A 24,649-nucleotide genomic window follows, 5' to 3' on the forward strand; every position below is an offset into this window, starting at 1 on the left:
TCCAACGTACATACACATGCTTAATTGCAAACGAGAGCTGTAGGTGGTATTCCACCGTCCGTGATCAGAATCAGAATATTTATTTATACTGGAGGAATCCGATGAGCTATAAAGCTTTTTTTCACAGACTTTTAGTCGTGGCGGGTGTGTAGTAATAGGTGGTGTGCAGTAGGTTACCCCGGCACAATTAGATGCATACCTAAGGATTGTGTCATATGAAGGGGCTTAAGTTCTTAATTGTGGAGTGGAATCCAGTTTGTCTGCTGATAAATCTAAAAAGGTAAAATTGTGGAGAGTCAGCGTAGATTGCCGGTTCGTTCTCCTGTACCGGCAGCTGAAACAATGGACATGTCTCTTTCAAAGCCCCGATTCTGTGCGCCCATCAATGTCAATAGGTAAACCACAGTCGACCGGCGGGATACGTGTGTTGAGATCAATTGTGGGTGCTCCCGCCTATGTCAAGACACCCGATAACCGTGGAAGAATATGCCAAATACCTTCGAAATACAGTATCTTCTGCAGAGCTCCCTATGGTGAAGGAAATCTCGGGGTTTGCACATTTGCCTTCTCTATCCGCATTAGGATTGCTGGGATTTCCCAATACAACTGGGGTTGAGGGGGGGGTATGTGGCAGCGTTTTTGCAACGCATAGGGGCTCAATCGGCCACAATGGGGCCCTGAATCCACAGATAAACAAGTAAAAATGTAAAGATTTTTTTAAGGTATTCATTTAAAATTTCCCGCGGTCTACCATGAACCAAGCCCGACTAACGCATCTGGCTGTCATATCAATACGGCAGAATAAAGTTGCGGAATCCACCCCCTTTGAGGAAATCCTCGACGGGTGGTTCTCTTAACCTGGGGGTGCACGCAACCCCTGGGGGTGCAAGATGCCCTGGCTGGGGGGTGCGCGACATGGGCAGATTGTTCTAGAAGATAAATAATCGAAACACAAATTTAGCACGAGCACGTAAGTACAACTACTTTGTTTCATCAATCCCTATTTATTTATTTATTAACATTAAACGTTCGTTTAACAATTGAGAATCAAAGGGGTGCAAGGCTGCAGAAAAGGTTAAGAGCCACTGTTCTAGACCGATAGGCCGGCATGAAAGCAAGACGCACGAGGACTTTATTGTGAGTATTGTACCTTTAAATCTTTTTTTTATTAACACTGTCACTCTGAGACTGTCTTTCTCTTAACCCAATACACGGTCCAACTATGATAATATATAGAGAGAGTTATAGCCTACATACGGGTAAAAAAAATAACCGTGGCTATTTCACTGAAATTGAGTCGGGAGAAAGAAAGGGGGGTGGGGGGGGCACAGTCGTATCTTGCATACCCACCCCCGTTGAACTAGGAAGTTGCGCCCCTGGTTGCATGGATCTCCTTCCAACACATCACATAGCTCCCCACATACCAAATTACACGAGTTTAGTTTTTACTTCAAAAGACACAGATTATTTTCTCAGAAAGATGATGTGTTTACCATCACCATATACAACTCACATGTGTGAATTATATAAAGTGGTGATGAAAACCCACACAATTGACTTTATAATCTCAGCATTTCCTTGATATCACAACTGACACACAAGCTTTACGTATAGATTATGTCACTTTAGATTATAGACCTCATGCTCATTAGATACATTGCTGGGGCTTGTAGCCAATAACATGCTGGTGTTTGTAGTCACATAGGGCTTGTAAATTAAACAAAGGCAATGTGGTTCCTATTAATCTGGTTCTTGAGACAGCTGCAAACATGATCTCAGCAACACCACACAGTTGGTCGTCCATACAGCCACAAGCAGCCTTAAATTAGCTTGCACTAATTTAGCTTGCACTAATTTAATATGCAAACCGAGTAAACTGAAAAAGAATAAAAATGTGAAATATGGTTTAATAATGTCTTTCATGAAGTATTTCTGTAATAGCAGTGAAGTGTATTGCAATTATTATTTTTGTATATCATTAATACCTACACATGTATCGATTTAAAGCTTTCGTGACTGCATGGATTAATCTTCTTTGGTTCTTTCGGTAAAGTAACGTGAAATGAGAATAAAATAATAAAATAAAATTACACAATAAATGTCTTAATAAGACAATAAAATGTCTTATTTTATTTTATTATTTTATTCTCATTCTTCGTGACTTTACCGAAAGAACCAAAGAAGACCTACACATGTGTACAATAACTTATTCTTGGTTATTTCAGTAAAGTCACGTAGAAGGGAAACAATAAAATAATAAAAATATAAAAAATAAAATTCTCACGACGTTTGTGTTGCACTCGACACGTCGTGAGAATTGTATTGTTTTATATTTTTATTATTTTATTGTTTCCCTTCTACGTGACTTTACCGAAAGAACCAAGAATATGAATCCCTGCAGTCACAAAAGCTTTAAATTACTATAACATAGTTAAAAGTAAATTATATATTTAAATCATCTGAAAAAAACGTTGATCAGGCTTAACGCATCGTTTGCTTTCAGATGCGCTTCTGTGGCCATCTGGAACGCTCTTCCTTCCGATATTAGTAAGCCACTGTAGCTTGTGCACTTTTTAGATTGAAAACTAATTTCTTTTTCACTGCTTTTTGTGTTTAGATTGTTATCATTCCCTGTACCTACGACTAGCACGGTTGGCTTTGTACGATGCAAAATAAGTTTGACATAGATATAACGCATACATGCTGCTGGTACAACATCAATGCGAAAACATGAATAACGCTACATATTTTTGGCGATTAATGACGCCCCCTACTGGAAGACTAATGCTCGTTTGCAGGCCAAGTTCTGAGTCACCTTGTGCTGCACAGGGACAGCTGACACTGGGAGTGTTCTTTCAAATCTGTTGAGATGAGATGTGAGATATAAAGCACTCAGAGACACCCCGGCATATAGGATTGGCACTGTATCAAACACTAGTCATTACCGCTATTTTCATAGGTACATTAACCCTGGTTAGTATCCATGCAAAAAAATGTGCAGCACATTATATTTTAATAGCTTCTTTGCCCGTCCTAGTTGGAAGCTGTAATCTTTACGAAAAATTTGAGCAGAGTATAATTGTATCTTGTGTAAATTTAATGTCAGTGAATCTTGCACGAAACTATGTCATCAAACATTTCACAATATTTAACTGTAGCACTGTATTAATGGCAGTGAATCTGGCACAAAACAAAGTCATAAAACACTTCACTGCAGTTCACTGTAGCACTGTATTAATGGCAGTGATTCTTGCACGAAACTACGTCATAAAACACCTCACTTCATGTCACTGCAGAAACCCCAAGATTATGCATCACACACATAATATTAGCAACGCATTGACGTCAGTGGCTGTGACAGTCAAATGAGTCAATATTGGATATTTACTAACAAAAAGGCAAGTCATAATTCACATTGCCAGCAATTTGAGGAATAATGAAGATTTATCGTGGCAATTCGATTTTATAATTACAGTATTATTATTTAAGTCTCGTTTGTATTGGGAGTTTTTAAAGGCATCGTTGGGACCTCTGTGCTGCACGAACCTATATGTAAGATTGGCATGCAATTCAGAAATAATTTGCATACGTGGTATATAACGTATTGTCGTACGCACAATGCAAATGCAGGGTTGAACTGTAATCAATTACTATGTTCAATTTAACACTACATGCCAGGTAACAAATGCACACTCATCAGTGTGAAGTTTACATTATTATCCCTTCAGTGGGCTATGCATATCTTAGTTTTGTGACGCATCAGCATTGCTAGATGAAGGCCTCCACAAGCCAATGCAGTATTGCGATGCAGCAATCCACGTCACCTTCTGCACATGAGCTCATCTCACTGCCAGTGGACGTCTTCGAGGGCGTTCCCTTCCTGCGGTGTTGTCGTGCACAAGCCCATTCGCCTTGCCATTTAACGCGACATCTCTAAGTTACATTCTCTCTGATTCGTGCCGTATCTCTTTCTAACATTGCAATTACCAGAAATCACCTCCCCGAGCGCTTATTTGTTTATGTGTAACTAGCCGCCGTTAAAATGTGACCGCACGCCTATCGATACAATAAAAAGCCGTAATGCTAGATTATGAACGGTAATCTGTTCGGCATTATGATGGTGACAATGCCTCGGTGAATATGGGGAGTGTATGATGAAGATGTTCACACACACACACATTTCCACGCTGCAAAAACCTTGCTTAGCCCAAAACTCAATTTTGGTAATGCAAAATCCACATTAAACGTGCCAGTGTAAAGAGTGGTAATAAAGCCGACTCATCCAAGTTTATAATCAGCTTATGTTAAGAGATTATCTCTCTGGAATGAAAAAGGGCAATTTCCAGAAACGTCTCCAATTATGTATAAATATAAGTTTCCTTTTAAGGCTGTGTTTGTGACGAAATGTCTTGAGGTTTCTTATTTCTGTTTGTGCACCATTGTGAACGCAGTACCCAAAACATATCTAGTTTAACTTTATGGCAGATATACATTCCCCCTTCTGTATATAACATGTTACAATACGGTATTGAATAATTGCGTAGATAAGTACATGCGGGAATTACTGGCCTCTCATTGGAATTCCACACACACACACACAGCCTGCCCGGTGGTAATTGCAGCTGCCAAACGTTGCATTTGCTTTTGGCTCAATTTCAACTGTGACTGGCAAAATGGGATTCGCGAAATTATGACAGTGAAATGGGACGAGCGAGCGAAGGCACGCACTGGCCCCATCGTTGCCTAACGAAAGTCACGCTTGGCTTTCGCAGAAAGCGCTCGCAAATTGATATAAAAATCAATGTTAGCAAACCCCCCCCCCCCCCATAACGCTCAAGTTTTCACTGTCATACGGGTCAGTGTGTGGCGTTGCATGGCTTTTGGTAGTGATGTTACCGTACGTACTGTTGTTATCGTTGGTGTCGGTGTGTTGGGCAAGGGTCTCCCCCCATTCTCTTCCATTCCTTCATTCCCCTTTGGTTGTTCTTGTCCAAAAGTGGCCTCCGATTTATTTTGATTACGTCTCACTAGCCTCTTCCACTATCTTTGCTTCTTGAGCCTTCTCTCGGTATCCACGTCGAACTCGAGTCTCTAGTGTGTACCATCAACATCGTTGTCATTGTTGCCGTCAATTACATTGCACAGTTGTGTATGTGCAGCTGCGATCAGCACGGTTGGCTACATACTGCGCGAAAGAAGTTCAACGTACATTCATCAGCCGTGATCAATCCACTGCTGGATGAATGCCTCTCACAAGCCGTCACCATCTCACGGTTTTTTGCGACGTGGCGCGTACACGCGAGCTGGTTTAATCAGTCCATCCCTCCCTTTGCATTCCTTGACTGCCACTCCGCCACTTGTGAACATAACAAAAGCTGATGCCACCACGGCCATCTGCAGAAATGTTTGCTCATAAATGCCCCACGTGGGAGCGACACGTGGGTGCAACCCCATGAGCTATTTCCAGAAACTCCTTTTCACAATCGCTGCTGATTTGCTTCGTGCTCTGGGTCACCTTTCTAATTATTTGATGTCTAATTTGGACTAAAGTTCACTGAATTCAATTGCAATTATAATTGCTCCGAGCAGCACATACGATAGAACTCGTGCTATATTTAACAGACTAATGGGTTTGTGTGTCTCTGCGTGCGTGTGGTTGGTTTCAGAATTTGATCATGTGGACAGCTCACGTGCGCGCACGCACGCACGCGTGAACATTTCAATTTCGCACAGAATGACTGGAGATGTGCGTAGCAGAAAACGCAACAATATTGTCGAGAAAATACACGTTGTTAAATGCTGTATTACATATACAAAGGGTGCAGTCGGCTCTTCGATAAGCGATTTCCCTAAATGTTCAGTAACCTGTGAAGAGGAGTCGGAGACTGGTTTTACCACTTCTTTATTCTTCAACCCACAGCCACACTCGTTCCTCCAAACCAACCCCGAACACGCGTCTCACGGCCCCTTTTAAACCCTCCAACTCCGCCCTCGTTCCCCAATCCACATCTCTGTGCCCTTTAATCCCCTGACCCCCGTCGAGTGTATTCTCCTGCGTGTGATTTTGTGTGTGCTAGCTGTGTTGAGTGCGGATATTGCGTGAGGATGGCTCGGACATCCACCGCACCTGTACTGTAATTTATTTGTGCGGTTGCCGTGTGTGTTGTGGGTGAGCACAATGGACTTGCAATCCAGAGGACGCTCTGACGTCGTTGGATTGAAAACTATATCTTCCACCCGACCTTCGGCTCTATCCACACCAGCCATCAAACAAGGGGACGCCACACGTTACCTCGTATCCAGGTATTGTGTGGTAGGTAAAGTGTAGGCCAGTGGATCTTCACCTCTACTGCAGCCTTGCACCCGTTTGGTTCTCAATCGTAAAAAAAACCCCACAATGTTAACAAACACATAGTGGTTTGATGAAACAAAGTAGTTGTACTTACGTGGCCGTGCTTAATTTGTGTTTCGATTAGTTACCTTCTAAAAAAATCTGGCCATGTCTCGCACCTGCTGCACTCCAGGTCAAGAACCACTCTCACTAGACGTCTGGCCACAGTGGAAGAGTAGACCAAATTACTCTCTAGAGGGGGTTATCCAGAACGTCAGCAAGACATTTCACGGGTCCTCCTTTACCTGATATCGTTTGTCATCAGAATAGAAACGAAATCGATTCTCCGATCGAATCGCGGCAAGAATTGTGACAATTTATGGAATTCCTCGGGGTTGGTGAGGGGAGTAGTCGACCGTTGTGAATCTCGCGATGAGTTATCGTGTCAAAGGTTACACAGCGTTCCAGACTGGGAAACATGCACGTCTCTATGTACTACCTTTTGTCAATCGACTGCTTAGTCGTGAAGGCTGCTTCACCATACTTCACTATGCTGCTCAGTGCATGTTGAAGATAATAAATATAGTAGACGTTGGAGGCATCATTGCTTACCACCCGAGAAGGTAAAACGTGAGTTGTACCAGCATTTAAATGACCAATATAAGTGAATTATGCAAGAACTTTATTTTATAATGATGCCACCACATACTGTACTGTAATCCGCTTTTATCATCCAGATTAAAAATTACCTTTTTTCTCGCACCCAAACTGTATTCACAAATGGTTGGAGGTCAAACAGTGTTAAGATAACAAAAGGGGTTCCACAGGGTTCCATCCTCGGCCCCCTCTTGTTCTCTCTTTATGTCTATGACTTGGGCACTGACCTGGATCATTCCAGGGTAAATCTTTTTGCAGATGACACGATACTGATTACTGCTGGCCGCTCTCCGGATGACGTGATTGCTAAGCTCCAGGGTGATTTCAACAAACTACATCAGCTAGTTGCTCTTAAACTAGTCCTGAATACCTCCAAAACCAAGGTGCTATGCTTGTCACCAGGACTAAAGCAGGAAGTTATTTTTCCCCAATTACATTCCTTAAATAATTATCAAATAGAGCAAGTCAAGATCTATAAGTATCTTGGAGTCATCCTGGATTCAAAACTGAATTTTGAAGATCACATTGATTATATTGGTAAAAAGACAAAAATCAAAATTGGTTTTCTGTATCGACACAAGCACTGCTTCCCCCCTATGTTCCGTTTGGAATTGATAAAAGCTACCATACTGCCTCTACTTGATTACTGTGACATCGTGTATAAATCAGCCCCAAGTACTGTATTGAAGAAGCTTGATTCCATCTATCACTCGGCCTTAAGATTTGCATTGAACTGCCCACATATGACTCAGCACTGTGATCTCTACATTGTGTCAAACTTAACATCTCTTAATGTTCGACGGCTTGTGCACCAGATCTTATTTATTCACGATGTACTTACAAAAAAATCCGCAGACTACCTGCTGGATCTCCTCTCTGTTTCAAAGAACAAATTTGACCTCAGGTCTTCGCTCATTTACCAGCTTCACATTCCCTATTGCCGTACAAAAACTGGAGGAAGGGCCTTTGCTATTGATGCCCCCAGGGTCTGGAATGCTATTGCCAATAAACTGCAACTTGAATCACTACCTATGAGATCTTCACTCAAAACTGCTCTAGAGGAGTTGTACACCCTTAGCTGCCGCTGCTATTTAGTGGCCTAAAATAAATGTTTCGCTCCGGATGACCGCTGCAGAGTATTATCTGTATTTTGATTTAGTGTGCTGATCTGAAAAGTGCATTGAAAAATTTGATACTCCGACTGATGCTCCTGTTGTTGTGGAGTGACTCATGCAGCCAGCTATGGCTCTAGGGTTTGGTGTTACATGTTGTTTATGTCGTTTATTGTGAAAATTCGGTCACAGTTCCTATGATCAATGTTACATTGCTTTTATGGCTTTATTTTGGTGATGTCGAAAAGTTTTTTGGTTTGGCCGTGTTTGTTTGTTGTAGTACGGAGTTAGATTGATGGCCTTAATCTAAGTTGTTTTGTGGTTGTTGTTGTTGTTGTTTGACTTGCATCCCACTGGGATTTTTGCACACAGCGTCGGTGTATGGTGCTTTTTCAGGAATATTTTGCTGTTTTTTCCTGGATTTTCTGTTTGCACAGTCACATAATCACTTTAAGATGTTTTCTTGTTCATGTTTTAGTTTTTTTGTTTGTTGTGGTTGCACCCGATTCAAGAGCCGAATGGCTCACAGGGCTATACCAAATAAATGAAACTGAAACAGATATACAAACTGGAATCCATAAATATTTGCCAGCACCTGTATACGCCGTATGTTGAACTTATTTCGCACCGTACGTAGCCAACCGTGATCATCGGAGGTGCTGGAGAAGGACAACAAACTAAACACAAAAAGCAGTTCTAAATAAATGAGTTTTCAGTCTATAAAGTGCACAAGCTACAGTGGCTTCCGAATATCGGAAGGAAGAGCGTTCCAGACGGCCGCAGAAGTGCATCTGTTCGATGGCGAGCCAAAAGCGGCTGTGAGGATGACCGGAGTTCGCGCGATGGTTAATGCTCCTTGACGAGATCAACAAGGTATTGCGGTTCATGTATGTGCCTTGTGGTATCGAATTCTATGCAGGGTCCATGAACTAACACTCGAAATGGAAGCCTCTAAAGCCGGATGCCATCTAGTGTTACACTCGAGTGATTGCAGGCATATTCCTCATCCAAAACCAGGATAACAAAAAAATCTGTAATAAAACCAAGAGTGAGGACATGTACGTACTGTGTAGCCCAACTCAGTGGCGTAGTCACTATATTATCAGTTAAGGGGGCGCGGCAATCGGTTAGGTGGGGTCCCAATATTTGATTTGCGCAATTTGCAGGTGCCAAACGTTACTGTTCTAATTAATTTAAAATAAAACGTGGACCGTAAATTTAAGCATTTTCATGACAATAAATGTAAACGGCGTTTGAAACAAGTGCTTGTTCTTTTACACTGTTGTTGAAAACATATCTCATGGTGGTTGTCAAGGAAGCCCCAAATCGTAGCTTTGGCCACCAGCCGGGGCCAAGGCAACCCCTGTCCCCACGATCATTACGCTGCCGGCCCAATTAAATTTGTTGTATTTACATAACGTAAGTTAATGATCATTTATTTACACACAGGCACATATATCGAGTATCTAAAACAAATAAAAAAAACCTTACTTGTAGAATGAAATTCTCAAAAAGAATCACCCACCAACAACAATATTAGTGATTAAAGTAATCCACTTATTGTAAGACACACTTTTGGCGGTGCGTTATAAAATTCATTTCGTGTGTAGGTGTCAACATAAATTAATTGACACAAGTTTTGGGTGCGTCTTATCTTCTGGAATGTCTTAAAAACAGAAGAGTATATGAATATCATACTATACTGTTAATACAGTATTGAGTTTCAACAATTCAGCGCAGACATTTATTGGCTTTTTGAGACATTGGCTTTTATTGACATTCACGAACAGCGATGTTTCGCAAGAGCCCTTTTATGCATTCATCACCATAAAGAGTGCAAAACATCCCTAATTTAGGCACATTATTGCTATAAACACGGGTATTTAATACCCAACTCAAAACGTCATTTAAAAAAATGAATCACTACACTTTAATGTGTTCAAAGATGTGGTATAATTCTACAACTTGTAGCTACAAGAGTCTTCTCTGAAGATAGCGATTTTTTTTATTTGAAAGAAAAGGATCCAAATTAAAATAATACCAAGCACTTGCAGCTACCGACACTGCTCAACTCGCAATAAGAGATTAATATAATCCATGCAAAATCCATACAACTGAATTATATGAGGCGATTTTTTAAATCTTACATTGAATACATTTGTAACACCGCACAAATTATAACCAACACACTTCACAGAAGTTGACATTTTCATTTGACAACTTGCTTACATAAAACTGCTTCTTTGCACCATATTTCACGGAAAAGTCACTGGTTTTGGAATGATCATCACCACGGTCTCCACAGCTGCTCGCTCTTCCTCTTGGTGAATGTGAAATCTGTTTCTGCGCCGCTGTCCCAGCCTGAGCCGTGGGGCCCCGGCGAGAAGGGCTGCCGCTCTCTTGTGGACGCCACGTGGCCTCCAACGCAGGCCCCCTTGCCGTGGGCAGCGGGGTGCAGGCCGCCTGGCGTCTGTTGCTGCACCTTGCACAGGTAGTTGATCGTCAGCTCCAGGATGTCCGCCTTCTCCAGTTTGGACGTTGACGCATGCTGCAAAAAAAAAAAAATTGAAAACCAATGTTATTCAGATGTACAATAAAATATTATTTAATAGCATGTTAAATATCATAAATATCTAATATAACAAACATGCAGGTGCACCAATGATATCCATGGCTGCTCACCTCATGCTGGCTGCTGTCCAGGATGATGCTCTTCAGATGTTCCAGGAGGTTATTGATCCTGTCCCGTCTCTGCTTTTCCACAAGAGGTTTTCTGACCTGAGGAAAGAAGATAAGCTGTTAATTTCTGTGTTGCTCATGTTATTCTGTAATATAAATTCATAACACTGCAGAAAATGGTATTGTGGTTTAGGTCACGTTATTGTACTCACTTTGCGTGGTAGTTGGTAGGAGGAGGACTCAACAGTTGCAGTAGGTGCCATTGCGAGTTCCAACTGCTGATTTTCTCACTCTTGTCCTTGCTTGTGGCCTTTACCCTGGATGCCAGGAAGAGATCTGCTTCTGTGCCAGACTTGAGCAGTTTTTATAGCCGAGACGCCAAGGCTGCATCTGCAGGCCCTTTGTGCGTCAGATTTTCCCACCACTGAGCCACCAATCAGGCTGGTGGGAACTTAGAGGCTCCGCATAGCTCTCATTGTCCTCCCGGCGTAACATCTGCCGATGCTGGCCACAGCAGTGACACGTGGGTGTCCACAAAAGCCCTCAAGTGTCAAATCCTTCTGCACCATGTGTACGGCCCATGGGAAAGCCACGCCCCCGAAACGTGTAGGGAAATTAGTAAATTAGGATCACCTTTTGGCAACAAGTGTGGCTTTCAAATGAGAAAGCAAGCAACCCTCTGAGATGCACAGCACTGTCATCTGCATGAGAGCCACCCCAAACAATAGGAAGCGTGCCCAAAGGTTACAGCCAAAAAAATCAATTTGTACAATGTAAAAATTACAGAAATTACACTCGTGTTGTGATTACTAAAACATATACAGAACTGTGTTAAGGAAAGTTAACCTTTGAATAGTATGTTCAAAAATAGATATTTTAAGTTTTTTTTTTATCTTTAGAGAGTACGTTTCAGCATGCATCGTTTTTTTTAAATCACCTTGATCACAGAAAACAATATGTAGTTTAAATTAACTCTAGCGAATGTGTTTATAATAGCTAAAACGTAAATTTTGATTTAAAGCTTTCGTGACTGCAGTAATTCATATTCTTAGTTTTTTCGGGAAAGTCACGTTGAAGGGAAACAACAAAATAATGAAATATATATTGTATTTTATTTTTATTATATATATTTTATTATTTTGTTGTTTCCCTTCAACGTGACTTTACCGAAAAAACTAAGCATATAGCTAAAACGTAGTTTACGTGCTGTGCAATTGCTTTTGTTAAATCTGGCACGTGCCTTTTAAAGTCAGGTCTCCCTTGAATAAGAGACCCGTTCCCTCAATGTGCTCTCACCTGGTTGAAAATAAAGAATGCCTATCTACATCACTGCATTCTGTGTTCTGATAAAGAATCAAACACCGTGTAAACATAATTGTATTTTTTAAAAATAAGTATTGCAATTAGGAAACATAAAACATCGACTTTGAAAACGAACATTCCAAAATTAACATTCAGTTAACCATCGTGTGCATGTTGTCCGTCAGTAATTCCGAGCATCCCATGGCATTACGTCGTGGAGTTGTTTGATATAATAAAAGTGACAAGGGCATTATTTGGCTAAGCGGCTGTGCCAAACTGGCTGTGAGCGTTGGGCGTGGCGTTCCCAGGGCTTTGAATGTGGCGTGTGCCGTGGGAGGGCTGTTCTCATGAACCCCAGACCCCCAGGGCATGTCCGTACGTGAGCACACGCTGCCACGCGGCCGACAGATGGCCTAAGGAAACAAAGGTGGTAGCCTTACTTTTGTGTTCACAAATCATATCCCATGATTAACTTCCCAACATTTTTAACACTTATATATTATATTACATGATTATCAGAATTAATAATTATTGGGAAGGACCATTGCATGGTTGCAAGTACATAAAAAATAGATTATTTGCTTTACATCAGTAATGACACTGTAAATGAAAGCCCAATAATTAATGAAGTACATTAGGTGTGTTTGCATTTTTGTTAATAGGTAAGGGGGGACACATAATCAAAGCTGGTATAAACTGGTACGATATTATTATTGCCATCATGTAATGATGGAAATACATGCGTGTGAATATCCAGAGAAGTATAAACTAGTTAGGACGTAGTGGAGGGGGTTATTGGGTGAAGTGAGGTCATACATTTCTGGGCACGTGGAGCGATGTCTTGTCAATACGAGCCATGAAAGCAACACGAGCCTGCCCCCCCCCCCCTCATATCCAAACGCACGCCCTCCTCTAAGGTGAGTCTAATCATCTGATTGTTCTAGTTGCTTGGGGGAGTGGCTTTCCCATGGGCTGCACGCAGGGCACATGAGGAGTTAGAGCTCCGGGTCCTTTGTGGCGATGCTCTCCGGGCACACGCGCATCACTGCTGCGGCCAGCACCGGCAGATGTTCCTCTGGGGGAAACAATGAGAGCTCCGCTGAGCTCGCGCCGTTCCCACCAGCCTGATTGGTGGTTCGATGGTGGGAAAATCTGACCCACAAAAGGGGCTGTGGAGGCCGTGTTGCTGCCTCGAGTATAAAGGCAGCGTGAGTTCTCACTGAGAGCAGATCGCTTCCTGGCATCCAAGATAAAGGCCAACAAGCAAGCACAAGAGTGAGAGAAGAAGCAGTCAGAACTCAGAATGGCACCCACTGCAACTTTGGAAATCTCATCCTATCAACTGTCCCGCAAAGTAAGTACTGTTCCTATAATGAGAAAGACCATTGCAGCATACTAATGTTTTACATTATGGAAGTGATCATGGAAAGTACATTGATATTTACTAAATGTTATTCTCCTTCTCTTTCTTCAGGTCAGAAAACCTCTCGTGGAAAAGCAAAGACGGGACAGGATCAATAACCTCCTGGAGCACCTGAAGAGCATCGTTCTGGACAGCAGCCAGCATGAGGTGAGCAGCCATGGATTTTAGAGTTACACTTGTAATCTACGCAATTTAATGCTTGTTTAATTAAATGCAATCATTAATGTAATGTATTTATATTGATCGACAATTTGTTGTTGTTTTTTTTTTGCAGCATGCATCAACATCCAAACTGGAGAAGGCGGACATCCTGGAGCTGACGATCAACTACCTGTGCAAGGTGCAGCAACAGACGCCAGGCGCCCTGCACCCCGCTGCCCACGGCAAGGGGGCCTGCGTTGGAGGCCACGTGGCGTCCACAAGAGAGCGGCAGCCCTTCTCGCCGGGGCCCCACGGCTCAGGCTGGGACAGCGGCGCAGAAACAGATTTCACATTCACCAAGAGGAAGAGCGAGCAGCTGTGGAGACCGTGGTGATTCCAGAATTTGAGAAAAGCCTTCCTCCCTGATGGAACACTTTCCTCTCGTTAATCTTTAGTGTGGCGTTTTTGTTTCCTTTAAAACGAAAAGAGCACACGTAAATAAGGTTATCTTTGTTACAAAAGACATGTAAGGCCAATATTAAATATTGAATTTTTATTTTAAAACAATTTCAGAGTCTGGTCCAATGGATCCCAAATGATCTTAGTGATGATAAATACGTTTGAGTATTTTGTAGCCATAAATATGAATTTGTGGGTAAAAAATGAATACACTTTCTTCCATGAAGAATTGTTTGTAGCCATCTGTTGTGGCCTTAGTCATGTTTAAACATGACAGATTTGACATTTCCAAAATAATGTGGCTTCTACGTGCCTTAAGAAAAACTGTCCCTGTTATTGTGTTTGTCAACCATATGTTAACATTTATATTGGTATTACACATTTTTACTGTATTGTACCATGATAGATGTAGAGTTCTACGTTCAACTACTCTTAAAATTACAGGACTTGCATTTTAACAACGTGTAACATTTATTAAGTAGACTGTAATGTCATCATATTAATGTCCCTCTATTGCGAGAAATGTTGTTTCCTGTGGAAATGTTATTATATCGACTGTATTCGGTATAATGTGCTGTATCGGTAGCAGAGTTTATGCTGCAAAAGTGACAATTGCATGCAAAGAAAATACATCGTTTGTACTTTGCCCACGTATTAATTGCATTCCTTGTACTTTATGAATGTTGTTCTCAGACACGATTGTAATCAATAAACATTTTGATATGAAATTAATGATTTTATCCATTTATATACAATATCCGCCTACTAAGGTCATCATCAAAAAATGTATCCGTTTTCCAAAAACACTTTAACGACGTCGTTTGTCAACATCATTTGCTGCTTTGCTATTTCTATTAAACTATCCACCACAGATAAAACGGTGCCTAGAAATGGGAAGTGAATCATGAAACCTTCCCCATTGCTTTTTTATCTGCATTAATGAGCAGCTGGCAGCCTTGGAGTTCGCAAGCCTTATTGAAATATACACAATCATTAATACAAAATACATTAAGATTTGTGAAAGTGTGAATGTACGTTTAACTTATTTTGCACCGTACAAAGCCAACCATGCTAATCAGAGGTGCTTCCCCACGCCGTGCCGGTCGTGCGAGTTGTTTAACTCATACTTAGCCACGCTGGTCGGTACCGGTTAGTGACCAGTTCTGGTATCACCGGCCAGTGATTAATTGGTTTTGGCTGGAAATTAAATTCGTCTCGCTGATTTAATTGCACATTGTGCTAACCACTACATCACCGTTCCCTGGCAAAATATTCATCAATCCTGGCAATAGACCGCCACTAATTCAATAGGTGATGCCTAGAGACACACAAAACTAATGTTTATATACAAGTGCTGCATAGGGCCGATGATAATTATCTGTTGGTGCTACAAACGGTCATGCTTTCACATACCTGAATACTGCTTTGGGAGATTGAAGCAGAAACGTAACATTGTATGAATATGCATATACAGTAATGGATTCGGTACTCCCACGCATTGCATTTTCTAAGTATAATGGACATGAAAAGAGAGTGCAAATCAGCTTCCTACCCCCCCCCCCCCCCCCAAGATAATTGACCTCTCACTCTTAAAAGACTTCCTAAAGAATGTGCAAACAATTCACAAGCAACTTTGCCACAATGGCAAAGCGAGAAACATGTCCAAGGCCACTTGCTGTACAATTGCTCTGTCAGTTTATAGAAATAGCCATCGTGGAAAGGTTACATTAAACACTTAATGCATGTTAAAAAGAGCCATACAGTTATAACTTTGATGCACTACAATTAGTACGGAAATGTTTAATTAAAGGTTATAAGTGTATCGCTGTATTTAATATGCAAGTAAATGCTTCCGAAGCTTTTTTGACGAAATCGCCCAGAATACACCCAGTCTCGTGAGATCTCGGAAACCACGCGGGGTTGATTCTACATGGCACCTGGATGGGTGACTTATGCACAACAAGGTTGTTGTCATCGGGCAGTGGGGCTACGTGGTGGGCAGCAGAGGGCAGGGCAGAAAGATCAGTTGTACTACATTTCTGTACCCGTGTCTTGACAGCCCACCGCAACCTCACCAACTAACACTCGCCAGGCACGGTGAGGTATGATGGCTTCTAAAAATTGTCTTCTTCATTGCCTGCACGGCGCGGGGAGGCCCTCATCCACAGCAGTGGATTGCTTAAACGACTGTACATTAAAACATTTTCAATGAAAACTCTACATGTAATTTCTACATGTAGAAATTGTGTATGTACAAATTAAATACTGCACACTACATTTATTTAAGTTTTTAGTTTTATACTGCGCTATTCGCGCGTATGGTATCTGACAATCGCTCAGGAAGCACAGAAAGCTGTAAGACAGTCAGGTGACGAGCTGCTGTTAACGTGCCCAACATCTGCAGTCTTCTGTATATTAAGATGTTTCATCCAATTAACCTTCGTTTATACACGCTAATTTTACAGTGCATTCTCAAATAAAGATTTCATTTCACACCGCATCATTGAGTATGCGAGATCATTCGCACTGCATAATAGCTGTAAAAATGCACTTTATTTCATTATATTCATAGCTTTATTAGACACTTAAGGAGATTTAAAAAACGTACTTTTAAAAAGCCAGTCATGCATTAATTTGGCAACACTTCCAAAATTTCACAAGTCACCTCCATATTGGGGCATTCGGATTGTGATTGGAGGTGATGTAAGGAAAGCAGCTCATTTAGAAATGTTAGAATTATCGAAATCCCAGTGAAATGCTATTTTGTGAACAGACAATCCAATAAAATGGTTTCTAATACTTGTCTTCTTAAAATAAAAGCAACATTTTAACTGATTGGGGTGTTATTTTATGAAGTTATTGATGGCTGCGATGAGACCATGCACTCGCAAACCTTAAGAACCCGGTTTAATCACGGGTGTCTGTGCCCCAGTTGAACCGAGGCTCTCAGCCGTGCCATCTCATTGCTCTGACCCCTGAACAAACTGGCCACCTTTCATTCATAAAAAGTTTTTATTTAGTGGAGAGCAGTATTGTAGCGGTTAGTGCACTGCGCTATGAACCTGACCACCCGAGTTTGATTCCCGCTCACGGCCAACACCAGTGACGATTATCTGAACCGGTCCTGGGCCTCCCCTAGGACGATTCAGTCCCAAATGAGTACCTGGTGCGGTGTGTAAATATCTCCACTGGGGAGACAAAGGCGGTAGGGGGTCTTTCTGGCCACCCACCCCCTTGTGTGCCGTGCTGGCATTCATAGGTGCTCGCTAACCGCACTCGCCCCAACAGTCTGTTAAGGTTTTATCTTTGTCTTTAATTTATAGAAGACGATTATTAGAAACAATTACATTGCATTGATTGTCCACCAAATAGGATTTTACAAATTTCAAAATCGCAATCGAAGTGAATAATCATCTTCTCAAAGTACAAACACATATATAACGGTTGTATCAAGGACAGGTGGCCAGGTGGCTCACAGCCATGAGTCGACACGCCTGAGCGCCTGGGTTCGACTGGGGGACAGACACGCGTAATTAAACCGGCTTCACAAGTCGAGCGAGTTTATGATCTCTTCCCAGTCACCAATGACTCCACACACACACAAAAAAACCCCCATCAAATTAAATGTTGGTTTTCACAAAATTTGGCAAAAATGTTAAGACTGAGACTTATTTCGGTTGGATTGACATTCCACAAACACTCTTTGCAGGGCACATAAAAGGTTGTGTCCTTAGTGTGTATAAAGAGGCCTATTGAAGTGACCTCAGGAGGCGTTTTGTGACATCATCTTCTGGGGTCACTCTCTGACACAGGGTGATGCACTAGTAGCTGCAGACTTTTAAATGCAAATGTCTTAGTCTCATGACACGACGCTGATAGCAAAATTGAAAGAAAAATAATTGGGGAAATGTTTTGTTTTAAAAATGATAATACAATTTTTGTAAATAAAGTTTTACTAAAGACGATAAACAAGTGTGGGTATGAGTCGCTTTGGCTTTGAAGAAACCTGTAGCATTGTCAGGTCACCCGACACAATAAAGAGGACAAAGCTATTATATGGCTCAGTGGGTGTGCGGGTCTGGCTGTGAGCAATAGGCGTGGCGTTCCCAGGCTCGTGAAAGCGACGTGTGTCGTGGGAGGGATTTTCTCATGAACCCCAGGCCCCCGGCCACATCCGTGAGCACACGCTGCCACGCGGCTGGCAGATGGTCCAGAGAGACAAAAAAAAAGAGGAGAGCAACTCCAGCACTTAATCACATCCCGAGCAATGTGCTGTGAAACCCAAGGAGCCACCCGCAGGTAAAAAAAAAAGACCCAACACGCACCCATTGAATTTGTGAATGCCCCTGAAATTTTATCTTTACCAAGACTGTGCACTTTGTAATATTACCCCCGTTTTTAAATTAACAATGCCACACAATGCATTCAATGACGTATTATGACACCATACTTACCCCGTGATGTATTTATACGGTTGTGCAGCTTCATGACACTGCATCAAGGTAATTTGCAGATACCGTAATGTAGTAGGATTTCACACACATCTTTTGTCAATAAAAAGCTTAAGATTTACAAATCCACATGTAAAGTAACCTATACTTGCAAGTCATAACATTAAATTTATTCAGAGGATGATTTATGCCACAGCGTTTAGCATAACGATGATACAAGTAGCTCTTGCTGCTTATATTCAAACAGAAAATTGAGATTGGTAGTGTGTAGCACGTGTGTCATTTTAACTATCTGTCTGGGCAAGATAGCTTCTATAAGCTGTACAGAATCACACAGGACAGTAGCTTATACAATCTGAAAATGGAGCATGTACTCAGACTACGTCATAAAACAGGATCTTAGGCGATCAACATGAGCTCTACATGAAATAATCCAGAAAAAAGCAGCAACGTGCAAATTTCGAACAGAGTAGCTTAATATCATCTGTGTAGAGGGAACATGCTGAGACCATAAAACATTGGTCTTAGTTGATCAACATAGGACAACGCAAACTTTACATTGTCAACATTATGAAGTAGACTTGGGAGCAGGGGGTGGGGCGGGTTGCAGAAATATGTAATGTTGAAGTGCTGGCTTTGTAAACAGCAGTGACGTATGAACTGACCGCATTTCTTTTCTCCATGTGCAAAGTGTCCTCGCATGAACGCACTCCCTGGTCACAGAGGTGAGCCTAATCCAGTAATTGTCCTCGAGGCTTGTTGGGGGAGGGGGGTGGCTTTCCCATGAGTTTCTCACACAGCACGGGAGGGAGTTAAAGCTCCCCGGTCTTTTATGGCGGCGCTCTGTGGGCACACACACACACATTCGTGACTACTGCGGCCAGCGACGGCAGATGTTCCTCTGGGCGAAACAATGAGAGCTCCGTTCGAGCTCGCGCCGTTCCCACCAGCCTGATTGGTGGATCGGTGGTGGGAAAATTTGACGCACAAAAGGGGCTGTGGAGGCCGTCTTGCTGCCTCGGGTATAAAAGGAGCGCGAGTTTTGGCTCAGAGCAGATCGCTTCCTGGCATCCAGGGTGAAGGCAACAAAATCAAGCACAAGAGTGAGAGAAGAGGCGGTCAGAACTTCAAATGGCACCCACTGCAACTTTGGAGAGCTCGTCTTACCAACTTTCCCGCAAAGTGAGTATTAATTTCGTTGTGAAAGACTACATTTAACATTTTTATTTGACAAGCGAATATAATTTTACTTCCATACTTTGAGTCGGAAATTGATTCTGTATTGTACTCTGAAGTTACGTAATTAAATGTGGTGTTATTTTTTGTATTTCCTGCTCAGGTGAGAAAACCTCTTGTGGAAAAGCAAAGACGGGACAGGATCAATAACCTCCTGGAACATCTCAAGAGCATCATCCTGGACAGCAGCCAGCATGAGGTGAGCATCATATTTAAACTTGTGTGCTGCTTAAAAACAAGATCACAAGAAGAGGAACCGATTTATATACGTAATATAAACACTGCAATTACATATAATTGCATCTATTATAAACGTGGCAAACTGAAACCTCAAGTGAAATTTAAAAAGTCATTTGGTACATTATGGCAAAAGTCATTTTAGTAATGATACATTAGAAGTGTTTTATCACTGAAAATGTTTAGCTTAATCTCTCTCTCTCTCTTGCACATATTTGCGAGGAGAAAAATACGCAACGTAATTTTAACGGACACTTTTTTTTAATTATTATCATTCCATTTTTGCAGCATGCGTCAACGTCCAAACTGGAGAAGGCGGACATCCTGGAGCTGACGATCAACTACCTGTGCAAGGTGCAGCAACAGACGCCAGGCGCCCTGCACCCCGCTGCCCACGGCAAGGGGGCCTGCGTTGGAGGCCACGTGGCGTCCACAAGAGAGCGGCAGCCCTTCTCGCCGGGGCCCCACGGCTCAGGCTGGGACAGCGGCGCAGAAACAGATTTCACATTCACCAAGAGGAAGAGCGAGCAGCTGTGGAGACCTTGGTGATTGGCCATCGGCGACAGGAACTTTGCGACATCTTCAATGTTGAGCGCGGCTCGCTGATGCGAGGTGTTCAAAACTCGCACTCTTTTTCTTCCACGAAGAGCTCTCGTAGCCAAATGCTTTGGCAGTATTTACATTGTTTTAACGCAAACATTTTGCAAGCCGTTATTGTTAAAAATCACATTTGATTTAATTTGTTCGGTCCTGTGGATCTAAACATATACATGTTATATTTTATAGGTGTTCATTGATGCAATGATTGAGTAACCAAACATCGTTCCTTCTATGAAGAATTGTGTAGCCATCTGTTGTGGCTTTTGAGTTGTTTCAGTTGCTCGAATTGACAGTTATTGTGCCTTACGCTGTGACGTGTTTACCTAACTTTACAAGTAGAATACGTTACACTAATAATTTAATTATTAGTCCGCTGATAAACATGTCACGTTTCACACCCAGAAGTCCAAACAATTCAAAGGTAGTGAGTTCTCTTATTACTAATTTCTTTTTACGTAAACAAAGAAATTGCAAAGTAAAATTTTCTATGAGAATTTTGTAGCTATGAGTATTTCATATCTGTTATTTCCAATGGAAATGTAATATACATTGCGAGTGTGTTGTACTACTTACAGCACCTGTGAATGGATGCACGTGTGCACTCTGTGAGTGCAAGCGATGAATGTTGTACAGTGGAATTTCTGCAAAACTCATTCATCTTGGTTTTGTGTTACACACAATATTCTGTGGATGTTGGAAAACCATTTTTATTTTCCAATAAATGCTTTGATGAAGAAAAAAATGCATTGTTTTATGCCTCAATTCGTATAATATTATTATCTGGTACAATGGAAAGTCACATTTAAAAGTTGAAGACAAACACACACTCACGGGCATTGACCTAATGTGACAAAGTATGCTAAAAAAACACACTTCTCTGATCGCACAAACCACAGATCCCCCCCCACTCCCCCATAGCTCTGGTTCCACCAGTTGCCATAGCAGCAGGGGTAGGTGAAAAAGCAGAGAATTTCATGATTCATAGGGGATGAACAGGATGCCTTTTTGGTGTGGCTATTGCTACAACAAAAACAGCTGGCATTCACCACTAAGTGACATCATGATGGTGCCTGTGCCAGGCCAGGTGTGCTTTCAGGCCATGTAAAGTGTCTAAGGCTCGCTGGCAAAAGGTCTGAGATGACTGGCATAAGCACCACCGGTGCTTCCCACTATTCGTAGATGCACAAAAATACACAGCCCTAAAAAATATCTCCCAGTTAAACTATGAAGGCAAAATGACTAATTAATTCATAAACAAGCATATATCCACTATGTAAACATAAGTAGCATTTTAGACCAGCAGCCAATTGGGTTTACAGATCAATATTTTCCAGAAGCATTTTGCACAAGTAGATTAAATTCTGGGCCAGTTTTGACTCTTGAGTCTCATCGGCAGAATGTAAAAAATAATAATACAATATGATTGCCTGATTTTATAGTCTTCAGACAGCCACAAATTCCATGGGACCAATGAAAATCTAATAACATGACAGAATGAAAAATATCTTCCTTTGCATAATCAGTTTATTACAGCCACCCATTTACGGTGATGACCTTTTTTTTAAGAGGTGCATCGCCACTGAAAAAGGTCACGATTGCCATTATAATGAGTAGACACTTCTAAAGAGCACTCATCTTGGTCCTGAATAAATTCATGTCTTAACTGATAAACTTAGTGAAAGATGCTTGCAGACTGGAATGATATTCATTGGGTTTCCAATAGCTGTTTTGCTGTAATAAGTGAGGCTGACATACATATGAACCATGTCTAGCCCCTTTGTCGATCCACTGCTGGATGAAGCCTGCTCCCCATGTCGTGTTGGTCACATAAATTATTTTACCAAACTGAAACATCCTGGAATACACATTCCAGGATGTTTCAGTTTTTGGTTGATTCAGATATCACTCACCAGTAATACAACTCAGGCAACTGGGTTCGTAGCACAGCGCACAATCCATTATGCCACCACCGTTCTCCCAGAGGTGATGTTTATTAATAATAATAAAAATGGTTTGTATGCATATATATAGAATGAAAATAAATGTATGTATCCTGCATTGATAAAAAAAAACGACAAATGTACAGCCCATTATCAAACCACTGCTGAAAGAAATCTTCTGTCACACTATGTTGGTCGTGGGGGTTGTTTGATCAGGCTTCACCACGCTGGTCAGTGCGAGTTAGTGAAGGGTGAGGCCAGGTGCAGTTCATATATCACTCTTAGCCACTGGCAACTGTGGCAGGGAATCGAATTCAGGTCGCCGAGTTCATGGAGAAGTTCATAAACCACCGCGCCACTGTACCCCCATTCCACTTAATATGAGTGCCTTTCTTCATATATTAGTTGTGTTTCTGAATAAATGCATAAGGATTGCAGTGAATTAAGATAATTTGTTTGTATAAAAAGGTGCAGTAATTTTTCATGGAGACTAATTGGAAAACGAGCGATAGGCAGCTTTGGACGTGTTAATCAGACGCATGCAACGTGTGGATGAATTCATGAGTCATGAAATCAGCGCCAACGGGTATACAAATCACATTATCGTACTCTACACAATGTCAAAATACCGTAGTGTTAAATCAATTAAAAAAAAAACCCTACATAAATGAATGTGATACATAATCCTGCACACAATGAAGTATAATTACCGTAAAATTGGTTCTTTCGGTAAAGTCACGTAGAAGGGAAATAATAAAATAATAAAAATAAAACTATAAAATAAACATTTATTTTATTGTTTAATTTTACTATGTTTTATTTTAAAATTACATTTTATTATGTTTTATTTTATTATGTTTTATTATTTTATTATTTCCCTTCTACGTGACCTTACCGAAAGAACCAAGAATATGAATCCCTGCAGTCACGAAAGCTATAATTACCGTGCTGTAAAAGTTATGGAATATTTGCACATCATAAGTAAAGAGACAAGTATGCCCCACCCCCCTCAAGCTAGAATAGCTCTTTAAGTCACTATACAATATTACAATAACACCCAATGCAATTTTGGTATAAGCAGTAGACGTTTGCGCTGGGTTGGACGGGAAGCGTTTAACAATCTACAAACGGTAAAGGTGCATCGATGAAATTGCTTGCTTACGGCATTGCTTCACAAACTGTGCTTCCCCATGCAACTGGATTCAACCTAGCCATTCCTCCTGTTCCGTGATGAATTATGAAAGGCAGGGGCCCTATTGAGCGATTCCATTCGGTAAGAACACCCAGTAACACTCAGAACGTCAGCGAGCCCCCGAAAGTCAAGAAGCCCCTTCTGCTGAGAGGCTGCAACTTCCTTTTGGCTCAGACAAGATTTTTTTTCTGCCATTTTCTTTCGAATTAGTAAAATCAACAAATACACAAGCTCAGGAAAATGTAAACGGTTGATTCTAACTTCTTGCAAACATATGAAGTCATACAAACAAATTAAAGAAAAACCAAAAAAAATATCTCACCGTTTATGGTTTAGAAACAAAATCAACATGTTTTCACCATTCACCAAGCTACGAAGTAATAAACGAGTGTGACTGTCTGGGCATTGCGTAAGCGGGGCCATTCGACAATAACAATGACACGGGTAGGTATTATGCAGCTCTGCAAGAGAACGAGGCTGCCTGCGACCCAATGGTGGGCGTGGTGTTCCCAGAGGCGTGAATGTTTTTTTTTATTTCCTCCTCCCTGCTGCAATCACCGCACCGCAGCCGTGAGAACGGAGAACCGCAAGGCCAGCAGATGGCCAAGGGAGACACAAAGGGATGCAAATCAAGAATTCTGCTACATTCCAAGGAAGCGTGCTGGGAAAACTTACATTTGGAGTCCCATGTTACAACATCCACACAACACGGTGCGGAATCCATAATAGATGGCGTAAATATATAAATGTGTCGTTAAACCCGCCATGTACCTGACATTGTCACCAGCTTGGATGTTTGTTGAACTTCTTTTGCACCGTACGTAGCCAACCGTGCTAATCGGAGGTGCAGGGGAAGGACAACTAAACGTAAAAAAGCCGTTCTAAATAA

At 41.6% G+C, this 24,649-nt stretch overlaps 3 protein-coding genes across 3 annotated transcripts; 2 read left to right on the forward strand and 1 right to left on the reverse strand.

The window, feature by feature from the left end:
* Positions 1-9,843: 9,843 nt before the first annotated feature.
* On the reverse strand, positions 9,844-11,138 carry LOC116939481 (enhancer of split m3 protein-like). Its single transcript, XM_032947896.2, has 3 exons — positions 10,992-11,138; positions 10,783-10,878; positions 9,844-10,648 (listed from the first exon to the last, which is right to left on the reverse strand). Exons 1-3 carry the CDS (start codon positions 11,040-11,042, stop codon positions 10,388-10,390), a joined length of 408 nt encoding a protein of 135 aa, XP_032803787.1. The 5' UTR covers positions 11,043-11,138; the 3' UTR covers positions 9,844-10,387.
* A 2,147-nt stretch (positions 11,139-13,285) lies between these two features.
* On the forward strand, positions 13,286-14,832 carry LOC116939480 (enhancer of split m3 protein-like). The gene is made up of 3 exons (XM_032947895.2): positions 13,286-13,435; positions 13,556-13,651; positions 13,779-14,832. Exons 1-3 carry the CDS (start codon positions 13,385-13,387, stop codon positions 14,037-14,039), a joined length of 408 nt encoding a protein of 135 aa, XP_032803786.1. The 5' UTR covers positions 13,286-13,384; the 3' UTR covers positions 14,040-14,832.
* Positions 14,833-19,584: 4,752 nt separating this feature from the next.
* Positions 19,585-21,372, forward strand: LOC116939479 (protein hairy-like). Its single transcript, XM_032947893.2, has 3 exons — positions 19,585-19,737; positions 19,895-19,990; positions 20,317-21,372. The coding sequence occupies exons 1-3, from the start codon at positions 19,687-19,689 to the stop codon at positions 20,575-20,577; spliced, it is 408 nt and encodes a 135-aa protein (XP_032803784.1). The 5' UTR covers positions 19,585-19,686; the 3' UTR covers positions 20,578-21,372.
* Positions 21,373-24,649: the final 3,277 nt, after the last annotated feature.

Source organism: Petromyzon marinus, chromosome 6 (genome assembly GCF_048934315.1).
Source record: "Petromyzon marinus isolate PM22_M1 ecotype Great Lakes invasive population chromosome 6, UKy_Petmar_22M1.pri1.0, whole genome shotgun sequence".
NCBI classification, from domain to species: domain Eukaryota; kingdom Metazoa; phylum Chordata; class Hyperoartia; order Petromyzontiformes; family Petromyzontidae; genus Petromyzon; species Petromyzon marinus.